The 25,152-nt window shown below is 34.6% G+C and overlaps 3 protein-coding genes across 11 annotated transcripts; 1 reads left to right on the top strand and 2 right to left on the bottom strand.

The window, feature by feature from the left end:
* Nucleotides 1–95: 95 nt before the first annotated feature.
* Chd1 (chromodomain-helicase-DNA-binding protein 1) lies at nt 96–16,514 on the bottom strand. Of its 6 annotated transcripts, none has more exons than XM_070661342.1 (25): nt 14,965–16,514; nt 12,140–12,249; nt 10,823–11,107; nt 9,572–9,766; nt 9,321–9,490; nt 9,073–9,236; nt 8,838–8,997; nt 8,419–8,731; nt 8,129–8,336; nt 7,718–7,998; nt 6,880–7,606; nt 6,539–6,784; nt 6,244–6,414; nt 5,981–6,104; nt 5,752–5,906; nt 5,312–5,673; nt 4,967–5,201; nt 4,863–4,901; nt 4,580–4,699; nt 4,261–4,488; nt 3,855–4,175; nt 3,283–3,776; nt 2,994–3,107; nt 2,309–2,912; nt 96–1,978 (listed from the first exon to the last, which is right to left on the bottom strand). In XM_070661342.1, the coding sequence occupies exons 1-24, from the start codon at nt 14,968–14,970 to the stop codon at nt 2,699–2,701; spliced, it is 5,442 nt and encodes a 1,813-aa protein (XP_070517443.1). In that variant the 5' UTR covers nt 14,971–16,514; the 3' UTR covers nt 96–1,978; nt 2,309–2,698. The 6 variants fall into 6 exon arrangements, with proteins under 6 accessions (XP_070517443.1, XP_070517442.1, XP_070517444.1 ...); XM_070661341.1 differs by having other exon boundaries at nt 12,140–12,252; XM_070661343.1 differs by having other exon boundaries at nt 3,289–3,776; nt 12,140–12,252; nt 14,965–16,512.
* Nucleotides 12,950–19,440, bottom strand: Cdc37 (cell division cycle protein 37). Of its 2 annotated transcripts, XM_070661398.1 has the most exons (7): nt 19,082–19,440; nt 18,485–18,618; nt 17,961–18,405; nt 17,551–17,856; nt 17,166–17,460; nt 16,552–16,933; nt 12,950–13,413 (listed from the first exon to the last, which is right to left on the bottom strand). In XM_070661398.1, the coding sequence occupies exons 1-5, from the start codon at nt 19,112–19,114 to the stop codon at nt 17,251–17,253; spliced, it is 1,128 nt and encodes a 375-aa protein (XP_070517499.1). In that variant the 5' UTR covers nt 19,115–19,440; the 3' UTR covers nt 12,950–13,413; nt 16,552–16,933; nt 17,166–17,250. The 2 variants fall into 2 exon arrangements, with proteins under 2 accessions (XP_070517499.1, XP_070517498.1); XM_070661397.1 differs by having other exon boundaries at nt 16,552–17,460.
* Nucleotides 19,441–19,691: 251 nt separating this feature from the next.
* Nucleotides 19,692–25,113, top strand: Ints7 (Integrator complex subunit 7). 3 transcript variants are annotated; one of them, XM_070661362.1, is made up of 16 exons: nt 19,692–19,876; nt 19,992–20,473; nt 20,557–20,731; nt 20,897–21,216; nt 21,303–21,527; nt 21,609–21,858; nt 21,925–21,998; nt 22,090–22,235; nt 22,312–22,657; nt 22,749–23,008; nt 23,096–23,296; nt 23,366–23,459; nt 23,536–23,639; nt 23,726–24,230; nt 24,460–24,745; nt 24,995–25,113. In XM_070661362.1, exons 3-15 carry the CDS (start codon nt 20,641–20,643, stop codon nt 24,730–24,732), a joined length of 2,889 nt encoding a protein of 962 aa, XP_070517463.1. In that variant the 5' UTR covers nt 19,692–19,876; nt 19,992–20,473; nt 20,557–20,640; the 3' UTR covers nt 24,733–24,745; nt 24,995–25,113. The 3 variants fall into 3 exon arrangements, with proteins under 3 accessions (XP_070517463.1, XP_070517461.1, XP_070517462.1); XM_070661360.1 differs by lacking the exon at nt 24,995–25,113 and having other exon boundaries at nt 19,693–19,876; nt 24,460–24,746; XM_070661361.1 differs by lacking the exons at nt 19,692–19,876; nt 19,992–20,473; nt 24,995–25,113 and having other exon boundaries at nt 20,494–20,731; nt 24,460–24,746.
* The last annotated feature ends 39 nt before the right edge of the window (nt 25,114–25,152 follow it).

The following is a 25,152-nucleotide window of genomic DNA, read 5'->3' on the forward strand; positions in this document are numbered from 1 at the left end:
ATAAATTAAATATATATGCTTGCGGGAGGTCACAAAAATTTCATTAAAAAAATTTTTCTTAGTATCATGTTACAGATACAAATGATTCTCATTACTACCATGAAAAACTTTTCTGCAGCTATATTTTCAGAAACGCAGAGTAATCTACAATAAAGATAGATAAAATACGTTGTTATCGCTTTACATATTTAATATACGAACTATATTAAACTCTATTCCAATACGTCACTGCATTTCACTCTCCAAATCGATATTTACAACTCTCATCCTTCTTACCCCTTAAATGTGTGTATTCGTGTACACTCGCATCACTGTTTCTCATAATCAGATATCCGTATTAAATTATAAATAGCTTTCACTGCCTGAAATATCATTTCGCAAAGAATCTCTAACAAACAGACTTTTGTTGCCACATAATCAATTTCTGCTTTTGAACACGCAAAAATATGAACTAATAATTCGTTTCTTCCTTAGCACTAAAAGCAAATTTTACCTTACTTTCTCTATTTACAGAAATGCACATCATAAAATTGCAAAATCAGCTTCACGCAGATGCGTAAAACAATCTAGAAAATTATTTATTTTATACATGTTGATAAGACAGTAGACTTAGCATGCAATAATAGCTATCCTGTATAATTTTTATCATACAAGATGCTTTAGATTCTATAAGTCAAGAAAAACTTGACCCTTTCTTTTTTTAATAAAATCTTATGCACTCTTATAAAAAAAAAAACATTAACTATTATTATTAATTATAACATTATAATTAATATTATAATTATAACATATATATTATAATTATAACATCATAATTATAACATTATTAATTATAACATTATTATTAATTATAGCAAATCTTTAGAATTAATCTTTAAATTTGAAGTCCTTTTAGTTGAAAAACATTAATAATTTATAAAGAATATTCCTAGATACAGATAATACAAAATTCTTATATCAATGTTTTTTTCTTTTTCTGTTTTGAGTTTTTTTTCTTTTGACTCTGAAACAAGATTGAGGTAGCAAGTGCCTCCTCGTATTCTATAAATAAGAAAAGCGTAATGCTGTATTAAGTGATTCGACAGTTCGATACGAACGGAGTATAATTATCGACCTTATACTAATATGTACAAGTATGTCACATCGGTTTTGTATGTTCAGAATACAAAACTATGGTACCGTAAAGTAATGAACGCAAAAATAGTATTCTTACCTATACCTATTCTCTTTAAATCACAAACACGTCAGAAGACTACGAAAAAAAGTGCGATCCAAATTGTATTTTGATTTGCGTAACAGATTACGTTCGGTGGTTGCTGAGTTTACACATTTATCTCTGCGCTCAGTATTTCACTAGCGAGTATAACAGATCGATGCATTGTATGATTTCAGCGTGCATATCAAATCCGATAATCTTATGCAATTCTATCTCTGAAACATAATGTTCTTTTAAGTTTAAATTTTATATATATATTATTTTTATATCTATATATATAGAAAATTTATACGTTGACGATAGATTTTTGTACAATTTCACAGATGTTATATTACAATGCAACACCAATCTGTTTACGTCTACTGTATGCCATTAGATTGGATTGTATTATCTGGATAACATGTTACTCTCATCTGAGAATCAGGCGAAATCAGGTATCATTATTCGAGGCGATTAAGTGTACGAGCTTTCTAAACTGAATATATGTAATTAGTATTGAAAATGCAAAATATGCGCTTAGCGCGGAAGCAGTTTACTTACTTTACAGAATGAAAGATTGAGGATATCGATTTTATTGATGCTTGGGGACAATTTAAAATAAGATCCATTTAAAATTACTTAAAACGTCCGACGCTCTAAAGCGTTAAGGTTTTTCAAAGATATTTTTAAAAACACCGAATAATTTATGCAAAAAAATGTTGATATTAGAAACTCGATCAGAAGTGAATACTGTTACAGCTGGTCAACATAAATTCATCCAGGCTGTATAAGAAAAAATATATATTACATTTGTATTACTAATAGTGTCTCTATAAAATTTTTCACAATTGCACGATGATAAATCAAATTCAAATATGCGAAAATTAATTAATTTATTAAAAAAAGTTGTAAAAAATATACAATTACAATTAGAATTGTAATCCAGTATAATTTTTTCTCTCGTCATATTAAAGATACAGAAAATTTATTGTACATTAAATGATTTTTACGTAGCAATAAAGATTCAAAATTATACTGGTTACAATACTTATTGGTACGTACAAAAAAAAACAAAAAAAAAAAAAAAAAAAGAAACAAAAAAAGAGAAAAAACCTGCTCGTTCGTATCCTTCAATATTCCTCGATAAATTCCAATATATAAAAATTTGTCTTCTCGTTATGCATTGAGGATATAATTCAATCTCCCTTGATTTTTTCTTTCCACAATCTATATATCTTTGTAAGTTTCTAACAGGGAGTTATTATGCACATTCTAGACACATCTTCGACATCTTTGTTATTCGCATATAATAAACATCGGAATAATTCTTTTATACATATACATACAGGTATGGTGCATGCTCGTAGAAACATTGTGCACCGTGCATTCAGTACTTCTCTCATGTAATGAGAGAGCCAGTGTCGCCACAAACGCTTTCACTCGTAGCAAGATTATACACAAAATGGTTTCAACACCGCGTCACAACCGAGGAAGAAAGAAGCACTAGGAGTTGGCATTAGGTGGCGGTCTTCTATCATAATCTCGCCTGTAGTCTTTGTTCGGTCGCCAATCATTGGAGTAACCATCTCCTGTGTAATTACGATTTCTGAAATGACTCGAAGCAATGTCTGTAGGAGGATAACCGCTGCCACTGCTACTACTACCATAGCTACCTGGACCATATCCGTAACTCGGTCCCGAATATCGATAATAATCACTAAAAAGTTATCCAAATTAAAAGAAAATTCATGAAATAAAATCATTGAGTACATTTGGAAATAAAAACGTTATTACTCACTTTCTTTTATCGTTCATGTGCATACCACGATCTCGATCTCTATCTCTGTCTCTATGATAACCACTAGACATTCGACCATAAGGATCGAAACGATCGCGTTTATGATCTCCAAATCTGTCATAAAACATAGCTTAATCAAAAAGTGATCAAATAATAATAAAAGCAAAATTTTTTTATTAATGTTTGACAATTAATTTTACATTAAATAAATAAAATTAAATGTAAAATAATTTGTTCACGAATCGCGTAATTTAATTGAATATTAAAATTTATACCCAATTGAGCTTACCCATACCTGCCGTCTCTCATATCTCGTCCATCTCTAGGTAACCAATGATCATCATCTCTGCTACCACTGTAATGTCCCATATTGTATCCATCTCTTCTCATCCTGTCGTCTTTGCTCATACTTAATCTATCACTTCTGTCATGTCCTCTCTCTCTATCTCTGTCACGATCTCTATCTCTTTTCATATCTTTATGTTTCGATTCTTTTTGCTCTTTATGTCGCGATATGTCTGCACTAGCGGTATTTATCATGGAATTTTGCGTTGACGTTATAGGTGTGATTGTAATAGCACCAATAGTAACTGCTGATGTACTGCTAATATTACTACCGGCAGCAGAAAGAGACGAAAAATGTTGCTTTTTACTTTGCGTACTGCTATTCGAATTTTCTTCAATATCATCAATTTTACGTTTTACTATTCTGCTGTCTCTATTACCGCTGTCAGACTGTTGTTTGTCAAACTGTTTTTCGTGAGATGATTTTTCATTGTGTTTCTGTTAAATAATATAAAAAAATAATTAAAATTTTTTAATATTTTTATTTTCTACATAAAAAAATAAAACAATTAATACCTTTGCAGTATTAGAAGCGTCTTCTTTTTTATCAGAGTTTGCTCCCCCACTGCCGTCACCCTGTTTTACTAGATTTTTATATATTTTGTAAAGCTTTTTTGCTTTAAAATTTGTAAACTTGGAAGCAAAATACCAAAGATTGCTTTTCCATTCACTGACTTGTTCGGAACTTTTATATTCTGTCAAACATGTGTTGATATGGTCCCCGATTTGTAAAAGACACCGACGTGCACGAGCAACATGTTCTTCGTGGCTTAAAGACATATCTGGTGTATCTAAGGCCTTTAAAGCCTTCTTTACTGGCCTCATCTTTTCTTTACACTGCAATATAAAATAATATAATACAATATATTAATAGCTTTTCCCTTTGTGTACACTTGTTTTAATAATCGTAAGTAATATTAACCTCATCAAATACGGGCGGATCTAATTCACCGATTACATCGACAGCTCTCGGTTCATTATTCGCAGTAAAATGCATAGGACCTGCAGCTTGTTTATTCTTTTTCATTTTTTTGTTATCTTTTTTCTCTTTTTTTGCTTTCTTATCTTTTTTCTTTTCGTCAGATAAATCGCTAATTTCTTCCTTGGCTTCTTTTTTTGCAACGTTCTCTTCATCTCTTTTAAGCATAGACTGTAAATACATATAAATATATATATATATACATATATAAATCATATTAATTTACAATATATAAAAAAACGTTTTAGTTTTCAAAACTTACTTTATCGATTCTGGATTTTGATTTCTTATTTTCGTCACCGGAACTTTCATTATCTTCTACGATCTCTTTGGTAATTGCCGTTTTCATTTCCTTGGTCTTTCTCGGTTTTCTTATTCGCGCCTAAAACAATTTTTTATTTATAAATGCAAATCTTAAAAATAATACATATAATTTATATTATTTATAATAATCATAATTTGTATTATTTAAATTTATTCTTACATTACATTTACTTTTCGGAGTATAAGAAAGGATGAAGGATGGGAAAGGTTGAAGATATTACCTTGCATTCGGTTTCTAATTGAAGGAAGAAGACATAATCCTGTAGAATTAAAGGAAACCAATAAAGACATGTCTATTGATACGTCATATGTAAAATGGTCTTACCACTCCTAGCTTAAGATCGATTTGTTTCTTCAGGAGCTTCAAGAGATATTCCGCACGTGCATGCACGCGTTTCAGTTGCGCTTTATTGCCATTAGGAGAGATCTTATCGCCAAGTTCCAAACTGGCATCGGTTTTTATCGTTTCCCATGAACCCATGCCATGTTGATATATACCTTTTAACAGTCTAGCATCATCTTCAATAGTCCATTCGCATTCAAAGTTCGCCGGTTTCAATCTGTAATAAAAACATTTTAAATCTTTCGTAATTAAATTTTAAGTTAATTTTGATTATTTTTTTTCATTAAATTTTTTAATAATTATAAATTTTAATAACATTAAACTCACTTAATGTCGAGACGCCAATTTGCACGTTGCTCGAGATCCGATGGTATGGCTTGTTCTAGAGGCTCAAGTTCTTTGAGCGCGGCTGAGAAAGATTTAGCATTCACCATTACATTGCCAACTTTAAATGTAGGTCCTCGTCCTCTTTTACGACCCGGTCCCTTGGTATCTTCCTCACCACTCTTATTTTCTTTCGCAGTATTTTCGAATTCTAGTAAACACGCGTCGCACCTAGACATTAATTGTTCACTCAAAAAACGTAATTCCGACATTGGTTTCTCCTGCAAATCAGCATCAGCAGCGATATCCTCTAGTCGTTTCAAAGGAGCTGGAAACTTTTTGTAACTCTTGATAAATCGGCGTATCTACAAAGAAAACGTTGTTATTGTATTAAAGATGTGCAAAATATCAAATTATTTCTCATGAAATAAAACTTATTATACCTCAACGTCAGTAAAGCTTTTGATAGTCTCGCGCGGTACTCTTGGTCGACCTCTCTTTTTAGTCGGTCTGTCGTCATCACTTCCCTCTGCTTCGGTACCGGAATCTTCATCATCATCGCTATCATCTTGCACTTTTTTCCGCTTTTTGTTTTTTCCTAAAAATAAATATAAAGTAGTGTGTTTGCTTACATATTTTACGTTCAAATGCAAGTACTTAAAAAAAAAATACCGTCGCTTTGATTAAGTTGCTGAAGAGTTTTTCGACTTCTCGGTGGAAGATAAAGATCTTCCATCTCCTTCGATTTTTCCTCCTCCTCCACCTTCTTTCGGAAATTTTCCGGAATGATTTCCGCCTAAAGTACGTAAAAAAACCCCCCAATAATTAAATATTTTTATACATAAAGGCTAAAGTAAATTTTATGTGTACTAGAATCATATTTATTCAAATGTTTGAAATACTGATCCAAAAATAAATAAAGAAAAAGTACTTACCCAATCTTTACTTTCATCATCGTTATCATTTGCCTGATTAATAGGTTCTAAATCTTCTTCAAACGCTGTTTTAAAACTGGCAACTTTAAAGGCGGATAACAATTCATCGCCAACCGTTGCTGGTCCTTCATCTCTCGTTTCTGCTCTTCTTAATATTTCGTCGACATCGCACTATTAAAAAAATTAACATAATAATTAATCGTATAGCTAAAAACACAAGGAAAGAGAGTAAAATTAAGTAGTCAAATCTTTATGCTTTAAAAGTTTGTAACCCTGAGAACGAAAAAAATCTTACAGCCGGTTCCTCATCTCCATCTTCTTCGTCTTTAAATAGATCTTCAGCACCAAATTTCAAAATAGCAGTCAAATCTTCTTTATTAAATGGATTACTATTGGTCCCAGCGTTCTTTTTATCTAATACTGTTCTCCCAGTTGTATCCATTCGTTGTATTACTAAATGGTCCAAGACCATTTTTTGTTTTGCACGTTCAACAATCTCTTCTTCAACTGAATTTTTGGTAACTAATCGATAGATATTTACCTACAATAAATTAAACATGACATCAACTTTAGTAGAATGAAGTTGTTTGAAAATTTATACAGACGAGCATCAACACGAAACAATTGCTGGTGTACCTTATTCTTTTGTCCTATTCGGTGCGCTCTGGCTTGGGCCTGCAAATCATTTTGCGGATTCCAGTCGGAATCAAAAATTATCACAGTGTCTGCGGTAGCAAGATTAATGCCGAGACCACCGGCTCGCGTCGACAATAGAAAACAAAAGTCCTGTGATCCTTCAGCATTAAAATGGTCCAATGCTTGTTTCCGTAGTTCTCCCTTTATACTTCCGTCTAATCTTTGGAATGGAAAATGCCTCCTTTGCAAATATTCGCCGAGAATATCTAGCATTTTGACCATTTGACTGAATATTAGTACTCGATGTCCTGTATCGCGCAATCTCACTAATAATTTATCCAAAAGTACTAATTTGCCAGAACCACGAATTAATTGCTGCAAGTAATTTTCGTTAGTTCTTTCTCTTTCAGCCTCATTCGGTTTCGTAAGAAAAGCGTGATTGCAACACTTTTTCAGTTCGACAACAATATTCAAGAATGTCGTGGTGGAACCTTTTGTGCCTTTTCGTAACGCCTCATAATTTTTTGTTAGTATCCACTTGTAATATTGCTTCTGCACAGAGGTCATTTCTACTCGTAAAATTTGCTCTACTTTAGCAGGTAAAGATTTTTCGACATCTTTCTTAACTCTACGTAAAATAAACGGTTCCAATTGTTTGTGCAACTTAGAGTAACCTTTCTGGGCAGCATTGTCATGTTGCTTTTCAAATTCTTCCCAAGAAGTAAACCTGATTTAAATATATATACATGTTATATATAGACATATGTGAATACAAAAAATAGAACTGATATTTTCATAATACATAATTATACATAAATTTAAAAAAATTGTGACTAACTTTGTAGGCATAATAAAATGTAACAAGGCCCATAGCTCCTTCAAACTGTTTTGTAATGGAGTACCAGTGATCAACAAACGATGATTAGTGTGAAATTCGAAAAGTGCTTTGTATAATAAGGAGTCATCGTTCTTTAATCGATGAGCTTCATCTACTAGCAATACCGCCCAATTTAGAGCACCCAAAAGTGCTTTATCTTTAAGTACTATCTCATATGTAGTAAGTATAACATTAAACTTTAGTCTTTTTGAACCTTGAAAGCACCATTCATATTCTCTAATCTGAAAAAAATTTTATATTTAATTTATATTTAATTTAATATTTAAATTAATATTTAATTTAATTTATATTTAAAAAGTTGTTGAATATTAACTACTAAAAAATAGTAAAATAAGAAAAAAAAATACTTACAATATTACGAGAACTGACATCGCCCAAATAAGTGACAAAATTCAGGTCAGGTGCCCATTGAAACATCTCTCTTTGCCAGGAAGTCATTGTCGATAGAGGAACTACTAGTAAAAATGGCCCGTGAAGTTGTTGCGTATGAAATAAATAATAAAGGAAGCATATTGTTTGGATTGTTTTGCCGAGACCCATTTCATCGGCTAATATAACACTATAAAAAAAAATAGATATTATACTTATATATAAATATTATATAATTTCGAGTATCATTATTTATCAGAAAATGTACGTACCTATTTTCTTTACACCAAGAATGTATCATCCAATTGAGTCCGTCCATTTGATAATCTCTCAATATTAGATCTCTTTCCTTGCCCATATAAGTAGGTTGTTCATTTAATTGATAAAATTTAGGTCTAGATTTGAGAACTTTACAATGTTTGCTTGGTGTTTTTTGGGAATCTTCTCTTTCGAGAAATTCCTTAATTTTTTCTGGCCATTTTTTCACTATTAAAGATCCATCTTCCCATGTAGCCTCGGCATACGACAAATTTTCCCATTTACAATAATAATCGTGGTGTTCAGAATCTGGTTTTTTGTAATCAGCTAACAAAAAAAAAATTATACATAATCATATTTCAATGTTAATTTATATTTATAATATAAAAAAAAAATTATTAAAAATTTTATTAAAAATAAAGATTTTCTGTACCAATAATCCTCTCCACATTGTTGTAACTTTTCAAAAGATCTTGTTTAAGTTCCAATTGACACTCTAAATAATCCAATTCTTCTGGCTCAGCATAATCTCGCATCTGCTGAATTTTGTATTCACGTTTGATAAAATTGTCTAACTTTTTCAATCCTTTTACCTACCAAAGAGAAGATTAATTATTTCTTGAGGTCACAGTTAAATTAATAAAATAAAAAATATGTTGATGCTATACTTTTTGTGCTTTTAAAGATTCTTCTGATTCCCATGTGTTATGTATGTGAGACCAGCCTTTCCATTTGATCAAATATTGTACTTCGGTTTCAACATTACTTAAATCATCGGGATTGGGATCTCCGTTTTCTTCGACAGCGTAAATCGTCGTCACGTTACCGGTAACTACAAAAAATAGACATATTTTGTAATTAAACTTGTTCGTTTTATAATACTCCGATTAACAGTATTATTGAAAATCAAACCAACCTCCTTTCTTGCCCTTCCTCTGTCCCAAAATTTGTTCAATAGTTTCTGCATTGTCAGGCTCTGTTGATGCAGTATTTGCTTCTTCAACTTCAACCAAATCCTCGCTATCAGTGCCTTCTTCACTTTCTTCTTTGTAACTAACTGCCGTGCCTGTTCGCCTACTAGCTTGTCTGAAATTAAGTTTAATATGGTCATTAAAATTCATTTTTATATCTTTCTATTTTTTTAATAAATTTTTTCTCGACACACACATGTACCTTCTATTATCATCGCTATCAAAGGAAGAATTGTCAGAAGATTCAGAAATATGCTTCTTTCGTACTCTGGCTTTCTCTTTCGCTTTTTGCGCAGCGCGCCTGTTCAGAGATTTACTAGGTGGAGGTCTACGATTCTCAGTTTCATCGGATTCTGAATCAGAACTCTCTGAATTCCACGAATTGTGTGAACTAAAACAGTAAGTCCTACATATAAAACTCAGTACATGTATTATAATAGATTTGTATTTATAATTGATTCTATTTAATTTTATTTAACTCAGTGAAATATATTCAATTAATTTAACTAATTTATTTTTATCACTTCAAAAATATCTTACTTTTATAACTTTTTGTGCGTTATATATATGAAATAAATATACGTAGAGAAAAATTAATAAAATTAACTTCTACAAATGTAATAATTTCGAAATACGAGAAAAGAATAGTTACTATTGTAAAATTTATATATGTATTTTATACAATTTACTTAAATTAAGATTTTTTTAAGAAAAAAAGCTGCGTAATAGTTAAAAAAAAAAATTGCATAAATATCAATTTATATGTTTGACAACACATAAAAAATTTGAATGTTAAGTTTTTTAATAAATTTGAGGTATGTAAAATGTGGAATTTAAAAACGCATTGTAATATAAACTTGGGGGAGGGAGAGAGAAAAAAAAAACCAATAAGCAGTTATGTGCAAAATCAAAGTGAAATCCAATTAGTGCAAACAGATGTAAAAACGTAAACACATGAATATTTATGCAGACTAAAACATATGTATGCGCAAGTGTAGCATACCTTGCGTGTGGATAACGCTTATACTCATTATACGTGAAAACACAAATAAGTTCTGCTGCAATTGGTGTTAAAATTAGAACACCGTAAACGTCGCAATAAATTCGGGTTCACCAATTCGATATATGACGTTAGATACGGCTACGGTAACGATTACGACGTTACGTAATAATCAATATTGATAAGATAATACTGCTGTATGATTTTATAAATTTATATGCGAATATATTTATAATAATAAAAATAAAGATGGGAAAAAAAAAAAAATGTAAAATCTAAATTCGATTCGTTAATCAAGTGAGAGCTATGAAAAAAAAAAGTTTATCTATATACGCAATCTTGTAATCTGACGATTTGCGGTAGTCCGCACAGCTGAATTATACCGATCGTTATCACTGAATAATAGTCGACGCATCCTCCACTTCCCCGACGATTTCTCGCACTTACCCTTTCTTCTTAAACTTTTTGCGTTCGTCACTATCGCTTTCGCGATTCGTCGCGAGTCGGTCAGGTTCTTTCCTGGAACGTCCGGACCTCCTGATGCCGTATATGTCAGGATTCTCGTCCCATTCGCGACTAGACTCATGTTTAACTCTAAGCTTTGCTTCGGTGCTGTGATTCGAGCTTTTGCTTTGGAAGCTATCGCTTTGTGCAGCAGGTGCATCCGACTTGTCCGACTTTTCCGAGTCGGAGCCTGATCCGGAACCGGAACCGCTCGAAGAGCTAGAGTCGCTGCATTAAGCGGCCAATATTTTAATTCGCCAACTATGTACACATGATTATACAAGAACACAATGTCTCGAAATAGATTTATACTTGTTGAAAAGAATTAACGATAACATGTAGTTGTGGAAACGCAAAACCGTTGATTGAAATATATTGTAACGTAGACATCATACGTATAGAAATACAATTACTATTTAATCGTTATATAAAAATTAAACAATTATTGATTATTTTATTTATCATTAAACCATCATTAAATCAACTGCTCAAGAGCACCGTTTTCAAATAAAAATTTCAAACCGTTTATAATTTACAAAATAAAAGTTCACGTGTAATATGCAAAAGTCGTACATTTAAAAATACATTATATTATTATGATAATGTGTGACTTGCGTATATGTAGACTTTTATTCACGCTAATTGGAAAATGTATACAAGATTTACTTCAAAATGTTAAACAAGTAAACGTCTCTTCACAATTTTATAATTCTGTATCAAAATTCATTATTCGACTAAGTACTTTATAAATGTTGCAAGCTAATATAAACAGTCACTTTTCCAGCACTGTACTGCGCAAGGAAGCAAACGTTTCGGCATAAATGTAATTTATCAGAAAAAGGTTGTGTGCTCACAAAAATTCCAAGTAGAATATACATAAAGTTAGGAAAAAAAAAATTGTTAAAACATTGTTAGTGCTATATAAAGCTGTAGCAATATAGGTAGCATATGAAATAGTGCCATTTTATGAATGGCACTAGTAATCGTGACAAATCTTTACACACGTCAGAGAACCTGATATACACTTTTACTCGATTCGTTTCGTGACTTATGACGTAATTTATGACGCGGCTCATGAATTTAATTAATATCGTTAACTTCAAAGAAAGAAAAATTCTATTCCAAAGCCAAGAAATTTCTCCAATTTATATTCAACGTCCTTTCTCGTAAAAGTAAACGTAAAATCTTACTGACACAGGTTCATATATCAGATTTCACGACTTTTCAAGGAGATAGGCCAAGTCCTTATTTCATACCCACCTTTCAGATCCCGAGCCCGAACCACTGTTACTGCCGGAAGATGAGCTATCGCTTTTACTCTCGTTCTCCGAATCGGAGCCAGATTCCTTACCGGATTCGGATTCTAATGTCTTCTGGAAGTTAATCATATCGGTATATGTAATTTTGATCTTATCTTTATACAAAGTGTCGCTCGTCGCGCTCGTGTTGTTTGGAATAGTTTTGCTTTCGTTCCCCAGTTAACGCTTATCGCAGAAACGCCCTAACATTATTGCTTGCATTAAGACTTCTTTTTTTTTATATATATACAAATTAATGATATACCTACAATTATAAAATATTCGTGTAAATAATAATAGTAGGCAAGATAATTTGCAGTCGCAAATAGGGAGCGGTGGAATTCTTTTATATATCCTTTTTTTCTTTAATCAGCTTAGACACAAATATCGCCTTATCAGCATCAAATCGTCCTCCATTTTATGATCGTCGCCTACCATCTTGTCTTCTCAGAGGAAAATAGTAATTAAACAAAATATCTTAATGTTTTCTTATCGCTTTACACCTGTACAATTATTTTAAGAATCGATAAAGACGGGGGTAACATACAATGTTTAATGTATTTCTTACATTAAATTTTGCTAGTATTCTTTATATTTAACAGTGAAACTCCTTATTCGACCACGTTTGAACATCTGCAAGATAAAACGCAAACAGAATCTCTTCAAATCGCCAGTTTGTCGTATACGCAGTTGCTTACAACATATTCGCTTGAAAGGAATCTGTATGGAAGTGATTAACGGAGGCTTGGACACTGAATAATAGAGATCATCATTCAAACACACACAGGTCATATGTTTATTAAATATTTCAACAATTACATATCTTAGTCATCAAGTACTTGATTAAGATATGTAAATGCATATCAGAATATATATATTATAAATATATATATATGCGTCTAATAATATGATTTGTTGTTTAATTTGTAGTAAACTAAATATATGTATATTATACATTACACATGTTTGCATATTTTAACGATCTTCACGTAAATTAAACGTCAAAATTATTCATCATAATATTCTTAAATACGCTTGATTGATACTAATCTCTCGTAATATAATTTCATAAATTTGCAAATCTATATTAATAAAGAAAGAATAATCATAATAAAAATTTTCACCAAAAATATATTAAAAAAATAATATTGAAAATATAAGAGCAAAACAAAATTCTTGCAATCAGCAGATTTTTCTTTGCATACCTATAGTAATCAACCGTAGATTCCTTGCTTTCTGTAACAAACATTAATAAAACATACGAGTTTCATCCAAGACCATCCAAGACAGCACACCAGCCAGATATAAATATGAATAAATACTAAAAGTAATCAATACTGTAAACTATAACAATGCAGACACTATAAGCCAGTATTAATAATTTATAAACACCAAATAAATCTTTTTATGCATTGAATATTTCCATAACAATGTTTTATACATTATGATAAAAAAATGCATGACTAGAGAGAAAAATTTGAGCTCCAATATTGTTAAAGGATTTAATTAACCCGAATTTATTCATAGGGCACTGCCAAATTCTACTCATACATTGTAATAATTCAAAGATATACTTTGTTAATTGACAGAAAAAATATATATGTCCCAAGACTTACACAAATGTAAAAACAATAATCAAACTTGTCTGCTGTTGTCCAGACATTAACATATTATTGTTGTAAAATCCTTAAAGTATTTTATTCTACACTTATACAATCGTAAATGTCCCAAAGCCACTTTATTTGAAATTTTTGTACAAATTTACCTGATGTACCTGAACTAACCTCATTAATGTTTTAATGGTTACAAATATTCTTCAACATATTGGCAATTATTAAGTGCTTGATTATTTTTCAAGTTAGTTTTACAATGTATCAAAATAAATTTATTGCCAAATTGAATAAAATCTGTTAGGAGGATGAGGCAGTTTTGCTCAAAGTACATTTTGCAATTGTGATTCTCATTCTTATAAAACCAATGGAAAGGGAATTTATACAAGTTAAGATTCCAAATTGGCACAAGTAAAGTTTCCCAGTAGAGATAAACGTTACAAGACTCCTTGACAGAGCCAATTACATCAGTCACATAGCAAAATTGTGAATTTTGTATGAAAAATGTTGCAAAGGACTTTTACAGGTTAAAAATGCAGAATATTTTCGACATCACCCCAATGGAAATGCATGAAAATCACGGATATTTGTTGCAAGAGTTGCGTCACACATTCCTGATCAGCAAACAGGAATGTGCGGGACAATATTCGAGCTCAATTTGCGAAAATGGGTACATTTTCGATTTTCGATCAAGTGTGACGCCAGGCCAGGGAAAAGTTCGAGGAATCGTTTGCGATAAAAATCAGGATGGTACAACGACGTTTTCTGTGATAAATATCGGGTTGACACCACGTAAACAAACTTTATAGGTTATTGAGAGGCTGGAAAAGTGTTTAAAGTTGCGAAAAATAGTAGCGAGGGTGGCACAAGTTCCTGAGCCCGGACGGTCCATGGGACCCCGCCCTACGCGTGGAAAAGCTTTGCGACGAAATATCGGGGGTTTCTACGGGTTTTCACCAGGTTCTCGTGGAGCGTCGATGCAAGAGAACGTGCGTGGCTACGCGATTTTCCCCTATTCCAAACAACACCGTGGCCGCGAGGAGCGACTCGCGCGCACGCATTAAATCGCGTCGGACGCATTCGCGGATCGTTTGCGATGAAAATCATCGGCAGGACTCGCGTCCGCGAGGGCGAAATCGCGCCCGAATTCCGAGGGTGTCTGGAAGCTGGCACTCACCTGCATGGCTCCGTCTACGCGTCGCACCGACGACCCACCAACGTTATCAACGACGCGCACGGTGCTAATCCGGCCCTATCCCCTAATCGTATCACTGTCACGCGTACACGTGTCCGCAATATCAAACCGCGCTAGGCGTCGCGGGCCTCGACATTGCGAGAAACTATCAGAGTATCGTGCGCTATGGTCACGGGTCCGTAAGATCGACCGCCATTTTGTGAACCAGACTTGCTTCTTCGTTTACCCCACTTCGTTACTCTTCCCGTCATGCAACGCGCGCGCCATCTCGCCAATCGCTTATCCCGCTGCTCCACCAACCAAGCGAGGGCAAGGCGCGAGGCCGCGTCCTCGGTTGGTCGGCAGCTTCAAGGGAAGAGGAAGACGAGAGTCGCGCGCATCAAATGACTAAACGATGGCCCCGAACGTATGTGTAGGTGTGCAACTCGCGCGCGCGCACCGGAAAAGCGTCTGTTAAATAATAATACGTAAATTTCTCATCCGAGTACCTCGCGGTAGAATATTACGCGACGTTAAATGGCACTAATCGCGCGTACCGGCAAAATTCATCGCGCCATTTTTTCCCCGCAGATCGGAACAGGCACGCGCTCGCCTCGTCGAGGATCAAATATATTAACGGATGTCGACGAGAGTCGCAGGAACGGAAATCGAACGTCGCTCGTTGCACGGCCATTTTGAGCAATCAATGATTTTTACCCAGAATGCGTGGCGTGGCGTCGCGTCGCGTCACTTTTTCCGATTATCTCGCACGAGAGTGTGAAAACTCCGCTTCACGCGATCACTATGAAAATGCTTAGAAAAACCGCGGTCGGTAGCATAAGAAATTATTTTTCTCAAAATTCTCCTCCTACTTGGAGATAGTCGTTTGGGTCAGAATAACGCAACGGTATATCTTTGGAAAGCAATCATGGCGATTTACGGCGAATCGATGATTTTCTTAGATACGCGACAATTTTACGAAGTTACGTTTCTTTCGCGAAAACGAGAATAAGTCCGTCTCTTTAGGGGAAAATCGCGTAACTTTCGACGGCAAAGCGATTCCGTAAATGAAAATTTCGAACCATACGCGACGGATTTTTCGTGAAATGACGAAATAAGATACTAGGTGAAGGACCTATTCTCTCAACGCGCGTATCGCTGATCGAATAGAACGCATACGTACCACACGGTGTGAAACAATGGATTTTTCGTGGGGGCTCAGAAACTCTAGCACAAATAAAATTAAAAGCAAGCACTAACCGTCGGCCGAGCGAGATGAAATGGCACTGGGCCCTAGAACGTCAAGTTAGCCGACGTCGTCATGCAAAGTACGCAAACGAGAATGAGAACTGAGCACGGCTGGCTGGCCTTCCATCGGAGGTACGTACGTGTATCCATATACGTACAGAACAGCCGTAATCGGGTGTCGTCGTCTCGGAGCGATTTCCGTGCGATCGCATGCCGCAACGTTGCGAAAACGACGCTGACTGAGCGGCGCGCCACGCCCGTCCCGATGGAAAGCCAGCGCAGCCGTCTAGTAGTCGATGAGACTATCGTATCGTGGTGAGAATAAAAGACGAAAAATATTACCTACACGTCCGTGACAACGCCGCACCGGAAAAGGACGAGACGGCCGAGTTTCCGGTATATGTATACGTATGACGTCTCGCAAAGATCGATCGAGAGCTTGACTAACGCCATCTCTCAAGTTCGAGTTTAAATGCGGGTCCCTTCAAAGTCTTCAAACGTGCCTCGCACGATCAAGTACTGCCTTCGTGAGGTTTTGCTTAAAAAATGTGCACTTCGTTAAATATTATTAATAATATATAACAATGATAGTTGTAATAATATATTTTTACAATTAACATTCTTCAGCCGCCGTCGCCGAAGCAAACGCCTTATCTGCTTTTCAGTGTACAAGCACAAGTGTCCACGTGCTATACAATCTTGAGTTTTATGTGTGACTTTATTGCTGAAATTATATCTGCCTTTCAGTGTACTATTCGGTAATTATTACATATTATATGCATGTTAAGTCTTCTAATTATGAAACGACTATTCAGTCTTATAAACTAATTCAGCTCAAGTTAATAAAGTTGCGTGCCAACGCAACGAATGTCGCGATAACGAAAGAAAAATATCTGATGGATAATAATCATATATTACCAGAGTTCGCAAAGATGTCAACTTTATTATTAAAGTACCTTTTCGAATTGTGTAAAGAATAAACGACGTAAGTAAGATACTGATTTTCATTGAGTATCGATAATAAGATGCGATTTAAATACTTTATTCCGGATCCGGTGTTTTTTCCACAGTGCTGTCCTGCTCCTTTTCCTCTTTCTTTTCTTTCTCCTTCTCCTTGTTTTTTGCATCAGGAACCCATAAACCGCTATCTATGCAACGTTTCATATGATATGTTGCTTCTTGTTCAGGCATTGCGGCTATTGTTTGTTGCAACAGAGGTATATCTTGTAACTCAAAACATTTTTGTAAAGACTGAAAAAAATATGGAAGATTAAGAAAAAACAAAAAAAAAGAAATTTCGTAATATCGGATTTTACGTTCTGAAACAAATTTTTATTTCACCTCTGGAAGACTTTCAAACACCTCAACAGGATCGAGTCCACCAGGACCCAAACGAGCTTTTTTCTCCTCTTCTTCGGCCTCTTTAACTGCTTCCGCGACTTTTTCCGCTGCTCTTTTACGTATTCTATCCTTAAATGCTCTAAGTTCTTCGTCAAAAGAGTTCTTGTATTCTACTTCAGCAATTTGAATTCGACTGAAAAAGGACCCAACACACGCTCGCGGATCGACGTCTAATTGCTTTGATAATTCCAATATATATTGCATACATATGCATTGATGTGCAATGTGCTCCATTAAATTATGTTTCTGAAAATACAAAATAGATTTGTCATATACATACGTCGAGCATCAAATCTGTTTCTCAAAATATTCAATATTTTAGTGACACAGCGGTTGCCCGCCAAACTTACTTCTTCCATTTCCAAGTTGATACACCAGATGACCAAATAATTTGCTGTATTCTCGCAAACTAAATACAAATGTTCTTGTAAGAATTGTTTACTATCGTCGTATCTTCGTAACATGCCAAACTCTTTTAGTTCCTTCTCATAATCTTTAACAAATTGTTTCATGCGCTTCTCCTTTTCCTCATCAGACAAACTTGAATCATCATCATTCCTCACAGGCTTTTTATTTATCACAGTTTTTGTAAAACCATCTTGTCCAATAGTATCTACATTCCATGGTGTCAATTTTTCCTTCTTTTCTATTTCTTTTTCTCTCTCCTGAATTTTTTTTTCTTCCTCTTCAAGATCCTGAAGAACTTTCTTTAATGTAGTCAAATCTGCTGAATCCTTTTGTTCATTTTCTAGCTTGGCCAATTTTTCTTTTGTAACCTTGAGTTTTTGCAATGTTCTAAAATAACAAATGTAATAAATTTTTAATTAATTTTACATACTACAAAAAAAATAATGTAAAATATTTTTGCTCATACTCTGCTTTCTTCCTGATGTGTTCCTCCTGTTCTTTCTTGTGCTCTTCCATTCTCTCCAGTCTTGCTTGATGACGCCATCTGAATAGAGATGGTGTATCAATATTTGGATGTGTATCATCTTCATCATCTGAAATCTAAATAAAATAAAATAGAATAAAAGAAGGATAAAATTAATAAATACAAAAACATTTAGTACAATATCTAAATATGCAAATAACACTGATGTAAGAATAAAGCTAAAGCTTTTCAAAGCTGATTAACAAACTAAAAAACCAAGAAAACTATCAACATTATAAAACAAGATAAAAATTTAATTGATTAATGTACTAAAATTAAAAATATTATAAAAAGTGAACATCAGCTTTTGACAAAAAAATTGGAGATGGGGATAGGTGTGTCATGCAACGTTTAGTAAATAAATTACGTTCTGAAACAATCAAGATGCATCGAAAGCAGTTGACATTTCGATAACTTGTCACAATGACGTCTTTAGCGTAAATTACACGCAGCCGGCGAGATTTGTTCTCGACGTTCTTCGAGAACATTCCGCTAAATCGTTAGATTGCAGAAAAGACGACGGCCAAATGTTATGCTTACTTCGATGCTTTTCCATTTGCTGTAATCCACCATCGTGTTGTTTGAATTAACCTGCAATCAACGAGTTGTTTCTACGCGAAGACGAGGTATACGTCAGCTTCAGTCAATCCCTGCTCTTTTTTCTGTCCACTCCTTCCACGACACGAGTTACCACTTCCGCTTTTTTGATCGCTCTTGCCGGAAATGTCGGAATCTGATTACCGACCACTGTTGATAGACAGGACGAGTTATTTCGCGTATGCACGCAAATAAGATAATGATTTTTTTTATTCCACCGCGAACGAAAGCACACGCGGCCACGCGGGGAGCATCGGTTTCGAGATGATAATAAAGATGTCGAGGTATCTGCGTGTGTCTCTCAAGGTTTATCATTGTGTACATGTGTCTAGAAGAACGCTGTGATTGATCGGTGCGCTAGGGAGACTATGCGTCGACCAATCACAGCGTTCTCTTAGACACATGTGATTGGTCAACGCGTTGTTTTTCTAGCCCGCCGACCAATCACAGTGCTCCATGGATCGCTTGATCGCGAGCTCGTGCTACTGCGACTGCTAGAGGACACGACGGTCAAGTGGTTCGAGTTCGAAACGAAAATGTGGAGGCCTCTGCGCGTAATCTCAGCTTTCGCTACACGTCGTAATTCGTTTCTCGTGTCGAATTCGAGGATTTAACGGTCGGGAGTGTCGTGGACTATCTCGCGAGTGTCCAGTGCGCGGAAGGATGGCTCGTCACGTCCCATCTGAGAGGAGGAGCAGGCCCGGGACGGGCATCCTGCATCGGCGGAGCAACTCTTAGGTGAATATACATTTTTAAAAAATAAAATATTAAATAAAAACTTTTACCTTTTTTTTAATTAATTTTATGAACCAATTTACATGTCTACAATAATATATTTTATTTTATGTTACAGCCACCGGCAGAATTCAACAACTCCGCTGATGCAGATCGGTGAGTCGCATGATTTTTTTTCGTAGTTTTTAATTGCGTCTTCTTGAACTAATAACACGTCGTCGACTACTCAATTATAATGTAATCATCGTGTAGGAATTATTATAATTAATTAATGTCCCCAATTATAATGGCGCGCACGAATTGGGACCTTTCGAAAAGTAAGGTCTTTAAGGCTCTCCCTCTTATAAACACACACTGAAATGAGTTCTTATTTTCCTCACATGCGTGAGAAAACCCTTCCCGTTTATCATTACTGTCGACTGGCTCAAACTCAAACGCTAGGCCGACGGGTCTTCTACTGAACGACTAGAGATAGCAAGCGTGCAAAAAGTACAAATAGAGTTGAAAGTAACAGTGCAGTGACAACGGACCGGTTAAATCTAACGAAACACGGATTTCAATAAATATTTGCAAATAATTAATTAAATAATTACGTAATTGGTAAATTTTCTTTGTGTTATTTTTTTATTTTTGTGGATATATTAATTTCTAACTCATTGAGACTTTATTGATGTCACAACTAGATAGGTTATGTGCGATAAAGCGGTGTGGATTGAAGTACGGTGTTTAAAATTTAGATGTTAACTGTGTAAATAATACTGAAAAATATGATTGGAATGAGAATGAATGCGTTCAACGATACTGGACTTGGGGAACCAGAGCAAGATGCGAACACGGCTCTTATAGAACTCGACAAAGGTTTGTTTACATCTGTATTTCTCTAATTTGTAGCATATAAATACGTTACTTATTTCACATAAATAAATTCTTAATAAAAAAATATTAAATAATTATTATAAATTTAAATAAATGTATACAGCTTGTTTAAACATTTATTTTAACTTTAAATGCTTGTGATTGTAGGTTTACGTTCAACCAAAATTGGAGAACAATGTGAGGCTATAGTACGTTTTCCTCGATTATTTGAGAAATATCCCTTTCCAATATTAATAAACTCATCTCTACTGAAATTGGCAGAAGTATTTCGCACTGGTAGTAACTTTTTACGAGTGTGGGTTTTAAGAGTGTGCCAGCAGAGTGAGAAGCATCTTGATAAGATTTTGAATGTAGATGAATTTGTAAGGCGCATTTATAGCGTTATACATTCAAATGATCCTGTTGCTAGGGCTCTCACTCTACGTACATTGGGCAGTGTAGCTGGTATTATTCCTGAAAGGCAACAAGTAATACATTTAATTGTTTAGAAAAAAAAAAAAAATATTTATTAATTTTACAAGAACAATAAAGTTATTATTTAATATTACACAAGGTGCACCACAGTATAAGAAGATCCTTGGATTCTCACGATTCAGTTGAAGTAGAAGCTGCAATATATGCTGCTCAAATGTTTGCAGCACAGTCTAAATTATTTGCTGTATCTATGTGCAGTAAGATTTCCGACATGATCAGAGGTCAAGCTACACCTGCTTCAATGAAATTGCAGCTTATACCAATTTTACAATACATGCACCATGATACTTTTACAGCATCAATGGTATATAAGATTTTATACAGTTAATGTATGTTGTTAATATATATAAATTAAAAAAAAATATATATAATTTTTTAATTAAAGGTAAACGAATTATGTATGGAACTTCTTGCGAGTTATCCAGCAGCAGAATTTGTCAGAGTCACTCTAAGTGCATTAAGTACCTTAGCTTCTGCAACATTAATAGACGTGCCACAACAGGTCGCGTTATTATTACGCTATTTGCAAGATGATCCAAGATTGTCTGTTAAACGTCATGCTCTCCATCTCTTGCACAGTTTAGCTAGGAAAGGGGCGCATCTCTGGCCGCAGGGTGCTCTTAATAACTTAATTGGTATGTAATATATAAAATACAATTAATATTTTATAATTTTACAATAATTTGCATTTAACAATTTAGAGAGTACCACGACACTTTTACAAGATGGAGCAGGAAACACGGATCTTCTCGTTCGCACTTTAGACGTAATTGAGGTCAGATAAATTAATATAAATTCTTTTCAATTACAAAAATTTTTTTTACAATATGTATTTATATAAGAATACAAAATTTATTGCAATGCAGGTACTTAGTCAAAATGCTATAACGTGCGATGCAAATATGGAAGAAAATAGTCCCTTGTTACAACTGTGTTTAAATGCATGTTATTCACCTGATCCGTTTGTCGCGGTAAAAGCAGTCACTATACTTTCTAGAGTTGCCTGTTATTGGTATGTATGCATAAAGGATTTTTAATAAATATACATAATGTATTTAAAATATTTATATACATTATTTTGTTAACAGTTATCAAGAAGGACTGCCTGCTTATGGTATACAAGATGTGATTTCTTGTCTTGAATCTTTGATTGTGTTGCTAGTTTTGGATGATAAGCATTTACATCAGTTAAAGGCATGCCTACGCTCGACTGTAAAATTATGTCAGTCGCAACCTAATCATTGCACTATATTTGTCGATGCTATTGGTTCTACTCTTGTTAATGCCAGCGTAGAAAACAGTCAGAATGAGGAACAGACAGTTGCACTGTGCGAAGCTCTAGGTGCTATCGGTAGTTTGGAAGAAAATACATTGCTTCCGCTTTTACCGGATATTTTGATCAAACTTTCACAGACGTCTCATGTGCATACAAAGGTAAATTTATAATACATAAAAAGACAATCAAGAAAAATGTAACTTCTCAATAACTAAATACGTTTATGAAAATTGATTCTGATTTAAAAAGGTGATGCTTTGTACACTTCTATTCCAAATGGTGGCTGGGGGATACGAATGGAATTCAGAATGTTTAGAGGCGGTAAACAACACTGTAAGGAGCGTAGATGGCTGGGCAAAATATCGCATTGCCCGCAGCGCCGCAAGATACGGCCACCATACAATTGCCTCTGAGATATTTAAAGGTTTGAAGGAAACTGTAGCGTCGGAACAATTACATTTTTGGCTGTCTGGTTTAGAATTAGTTACAAAAGCAGAATGCTGTCTCGTGTACGTATTCTTTATTTTATTTACGTGCGAGATAATAAGATAATATTTTTCGGTATTTTTTTTTTAATGTAATAATAATGTACAAAGGAATAAGACGGAAGATAAAGAAGATATAAGTAAAGCTGAAATTGTGGAAAGACTAAATGGCGCGGTAGCACGTTATGCAAGTGCTTGTGCGTCTCTGAAAGCTGCTAGTACTCCATTACGTAGTTTACAATTTCCAAGTGAATATTCAAAATTACGTTGCGAGTTCTTACATTCTGTAGCACAATTATTACATTCATGCATGTAAGTAAAAATGTAGCAAATATAATTTTTAAAAACAGTTATCATAAAAATCAATGTTCATATTTTTAGATCTTTGTGTACCGCACCGCCACCTGCTATTGCTGTGACAGTTGTTATCGCGACGAAAGACGATCTTCAAAGATACGGACGCGTTACACACCAGGTATAATTATTTATAAAATTATATTAACTTGAGCTATACATGCATATATTACTACGTTATAAATTATGCATTACAGTTAAGAAAATCGGCGCAAGATTTGAAAACCTGTGCAGAAAATTACCAAAAACTGTATCAATCAGCCTTTGATGCTGATCCAGGGTCGTTGGCAAATATTCGGGCGTATCCTTTCAAGAGTGCATTTTTTTTTTTAATTAACATTACTTAAAACATTTTTTTGGCTATCTACCTTAATTCATTTCGTGTAGATTACAAGAAATATGCCGATTACTTGCGAATAGCGTAGAACGAGTTTGTGGTGAACCTGGTATGGCAATGTATCAACAACAGAATGACACTGTGAATTTTCATTTTGGTGATTCGATAGAAATGCGACAATTGGCTCGTTGCTGCGCTGAGCTACGCCGCTTAGCACCATCTTGGGTGGGTGGCGACGGTAAAAACGGATCAATCAGCCACTTGAGAGTCAGTTGTTTGATATCGCAAGTGACTTTGCTTGCCGGTGGAACAATGAGATTACCGATTCCGCGATACTTCTTTCAAACTCTGCAGACCACCAGCATTAAATTATCGGTATCTCCTCAACCGCGTGTTCTCGGTGAACCCGTTTCTGTGCCACAAGGTAGCCAGCTAGCGCTCAAGGTAGAAGGAGTGTTGCGACACGGTCGTCGAGCATCGCTCTTCCGTTCCGTCGCTGCCGTGTGCATTTCTATATCAACGACACCACCGTCAAAGATAAATTCTGATCAAAAGGTAGATAAACCGTTTAAAATAATTATATTAATTATTAAAAATAATCTACATTATTGCATATTTAATTTTAAATGTATACGTAATGAATGTAATAAACATATCTATAAAAACTGTTTAAAAATGTGAATTAAGAATGAAGGAATTAAACACAATAAAAATGCATGTTATTTACGCAATATTAAATATATTAAATAGTAATGCTATAAATGAAATATACGTGTGTTTATAGGATTCCAACGCAAATGAATTACAGCAAACAGTGACGCCTCATCGAGACTTTTTTGCCTGTGAATTTTTATTATCCTTGGGAGTACCCGGATCTACGAGTATACCCCCGTGCACTATGGTCGGGGTAAATTCTGTGCCAGGTGGTGGTGGTCAATATCAAATTACGGCAAGTGCGAGTATACTCGACAAAGACGGCAATGTTTGGAAGTGTGGTCCACGTTCTACTCTCCCTGTTAGAGTTCACGAAGAGCCTGCGAAAAGAAAATTACCTTAAGGACACGCATAGTGTAACATGCATTATATTTCATACTCTTATTCGTAAATTTATAAATTAACAAAAGTGCCGCGCGTAGGTGAATCAACTTTTCTTTATATCATAGTCTTTGTTGTAAATTTTACAAATTAAATATATCTTTTTTTTTTCCTATTAATATACCGCGATAATTTTTAACGTTTTCAAACGAGTACAATCGCGTAAAACGAGTGCTTTAGATTTACATTATTGCGCATTATGTTAATTTAGAGCTCCGTTGTAGGAATAAAAACGCGCGCAGAATCTACTGCGGCAAAGTGACATAGCCGTCAAGTAGTGAGTGTCGATGTTTGAGTGGACGCGCCATAAAGGGCCATAAGAGGGCGAGCGCGAACGCGAAGGTGGAGCGCGCACTCGCGCACAGTCGCGCGCTGCCTGTCC

Source organism: Cardiocondyla obscurior, linkage group LG09 (genome assembly GCF_019399895.1).
Source record: "Cardiocondyla obscurior isolate alpha-2009 linkage group LG09, Cobs3.1, whole genome shotgun sequence".
NCBI lineage: Eukaryota > Metazoa > Arthropoda > Insecta > Hymenoptera > Formicidae > Cardiocondyla > Cardiocondyla obscurior.

Bases quoted from the DNA above. Each gene is read 5' to 3' on its own strand.
- Chd1 (XM_070661341.1), bottom strand. The intron at 5,674-5,751 runs GTATAATAAGTT...TTTTCTTTGTAG, and splicing joins AAAGCTTTACTGACGTTGAG to ATACGCCGATTTATCAAGAG. The intron at 3,777-3,854 runs GTATTAATTGTT...ATTATTTAACAG, and splicing joins ACGCTTCTAATACTGCAAAG to AAACACAATGAAAAATCATC.
- Ints7 (XM_070661362.1), top strand. From the start codon at position 20,641: ATGATTGGAATGAGAATGAATGCGTTCAACGATACTGGACTTGGGGAA. The intron at 22,236-22,311 runs GTATGTATGCAT...TTTTGTTAACAG, and splicing joins TCTAGAGTTGCCTGTTATTG to TTATCAAGAAGGACTGCCTG. The intron at 23,640-23,725 runs GTATCCTTTCAA...CATTTCGTGTAG, and splicing joins TCGTTGGCAAATATTCGGGC to ATTACAAGAAATATGCCGAT.
- Cdc37 (XM_070661398.1), bottom strand. From the start codon at position 19,114: ATGGTGGATTACAGCAAATGGAAAAGCATCGAA. The intron at 17,857-17,960 runs GTAAGTTTGGCG...TTGTATTTTCAG, and splicing joins TCAACTTGGAAATGGAAGAA to AAACATAATTTAATGGAGCA. The intron at 17,461-17,550 runs GTGAAATAAAAA...TATTTTTTTCAG, and splicing joins TGTTTGAAAGTCTTCCAGAG to TCTTTACAAAAATGTTTTGA.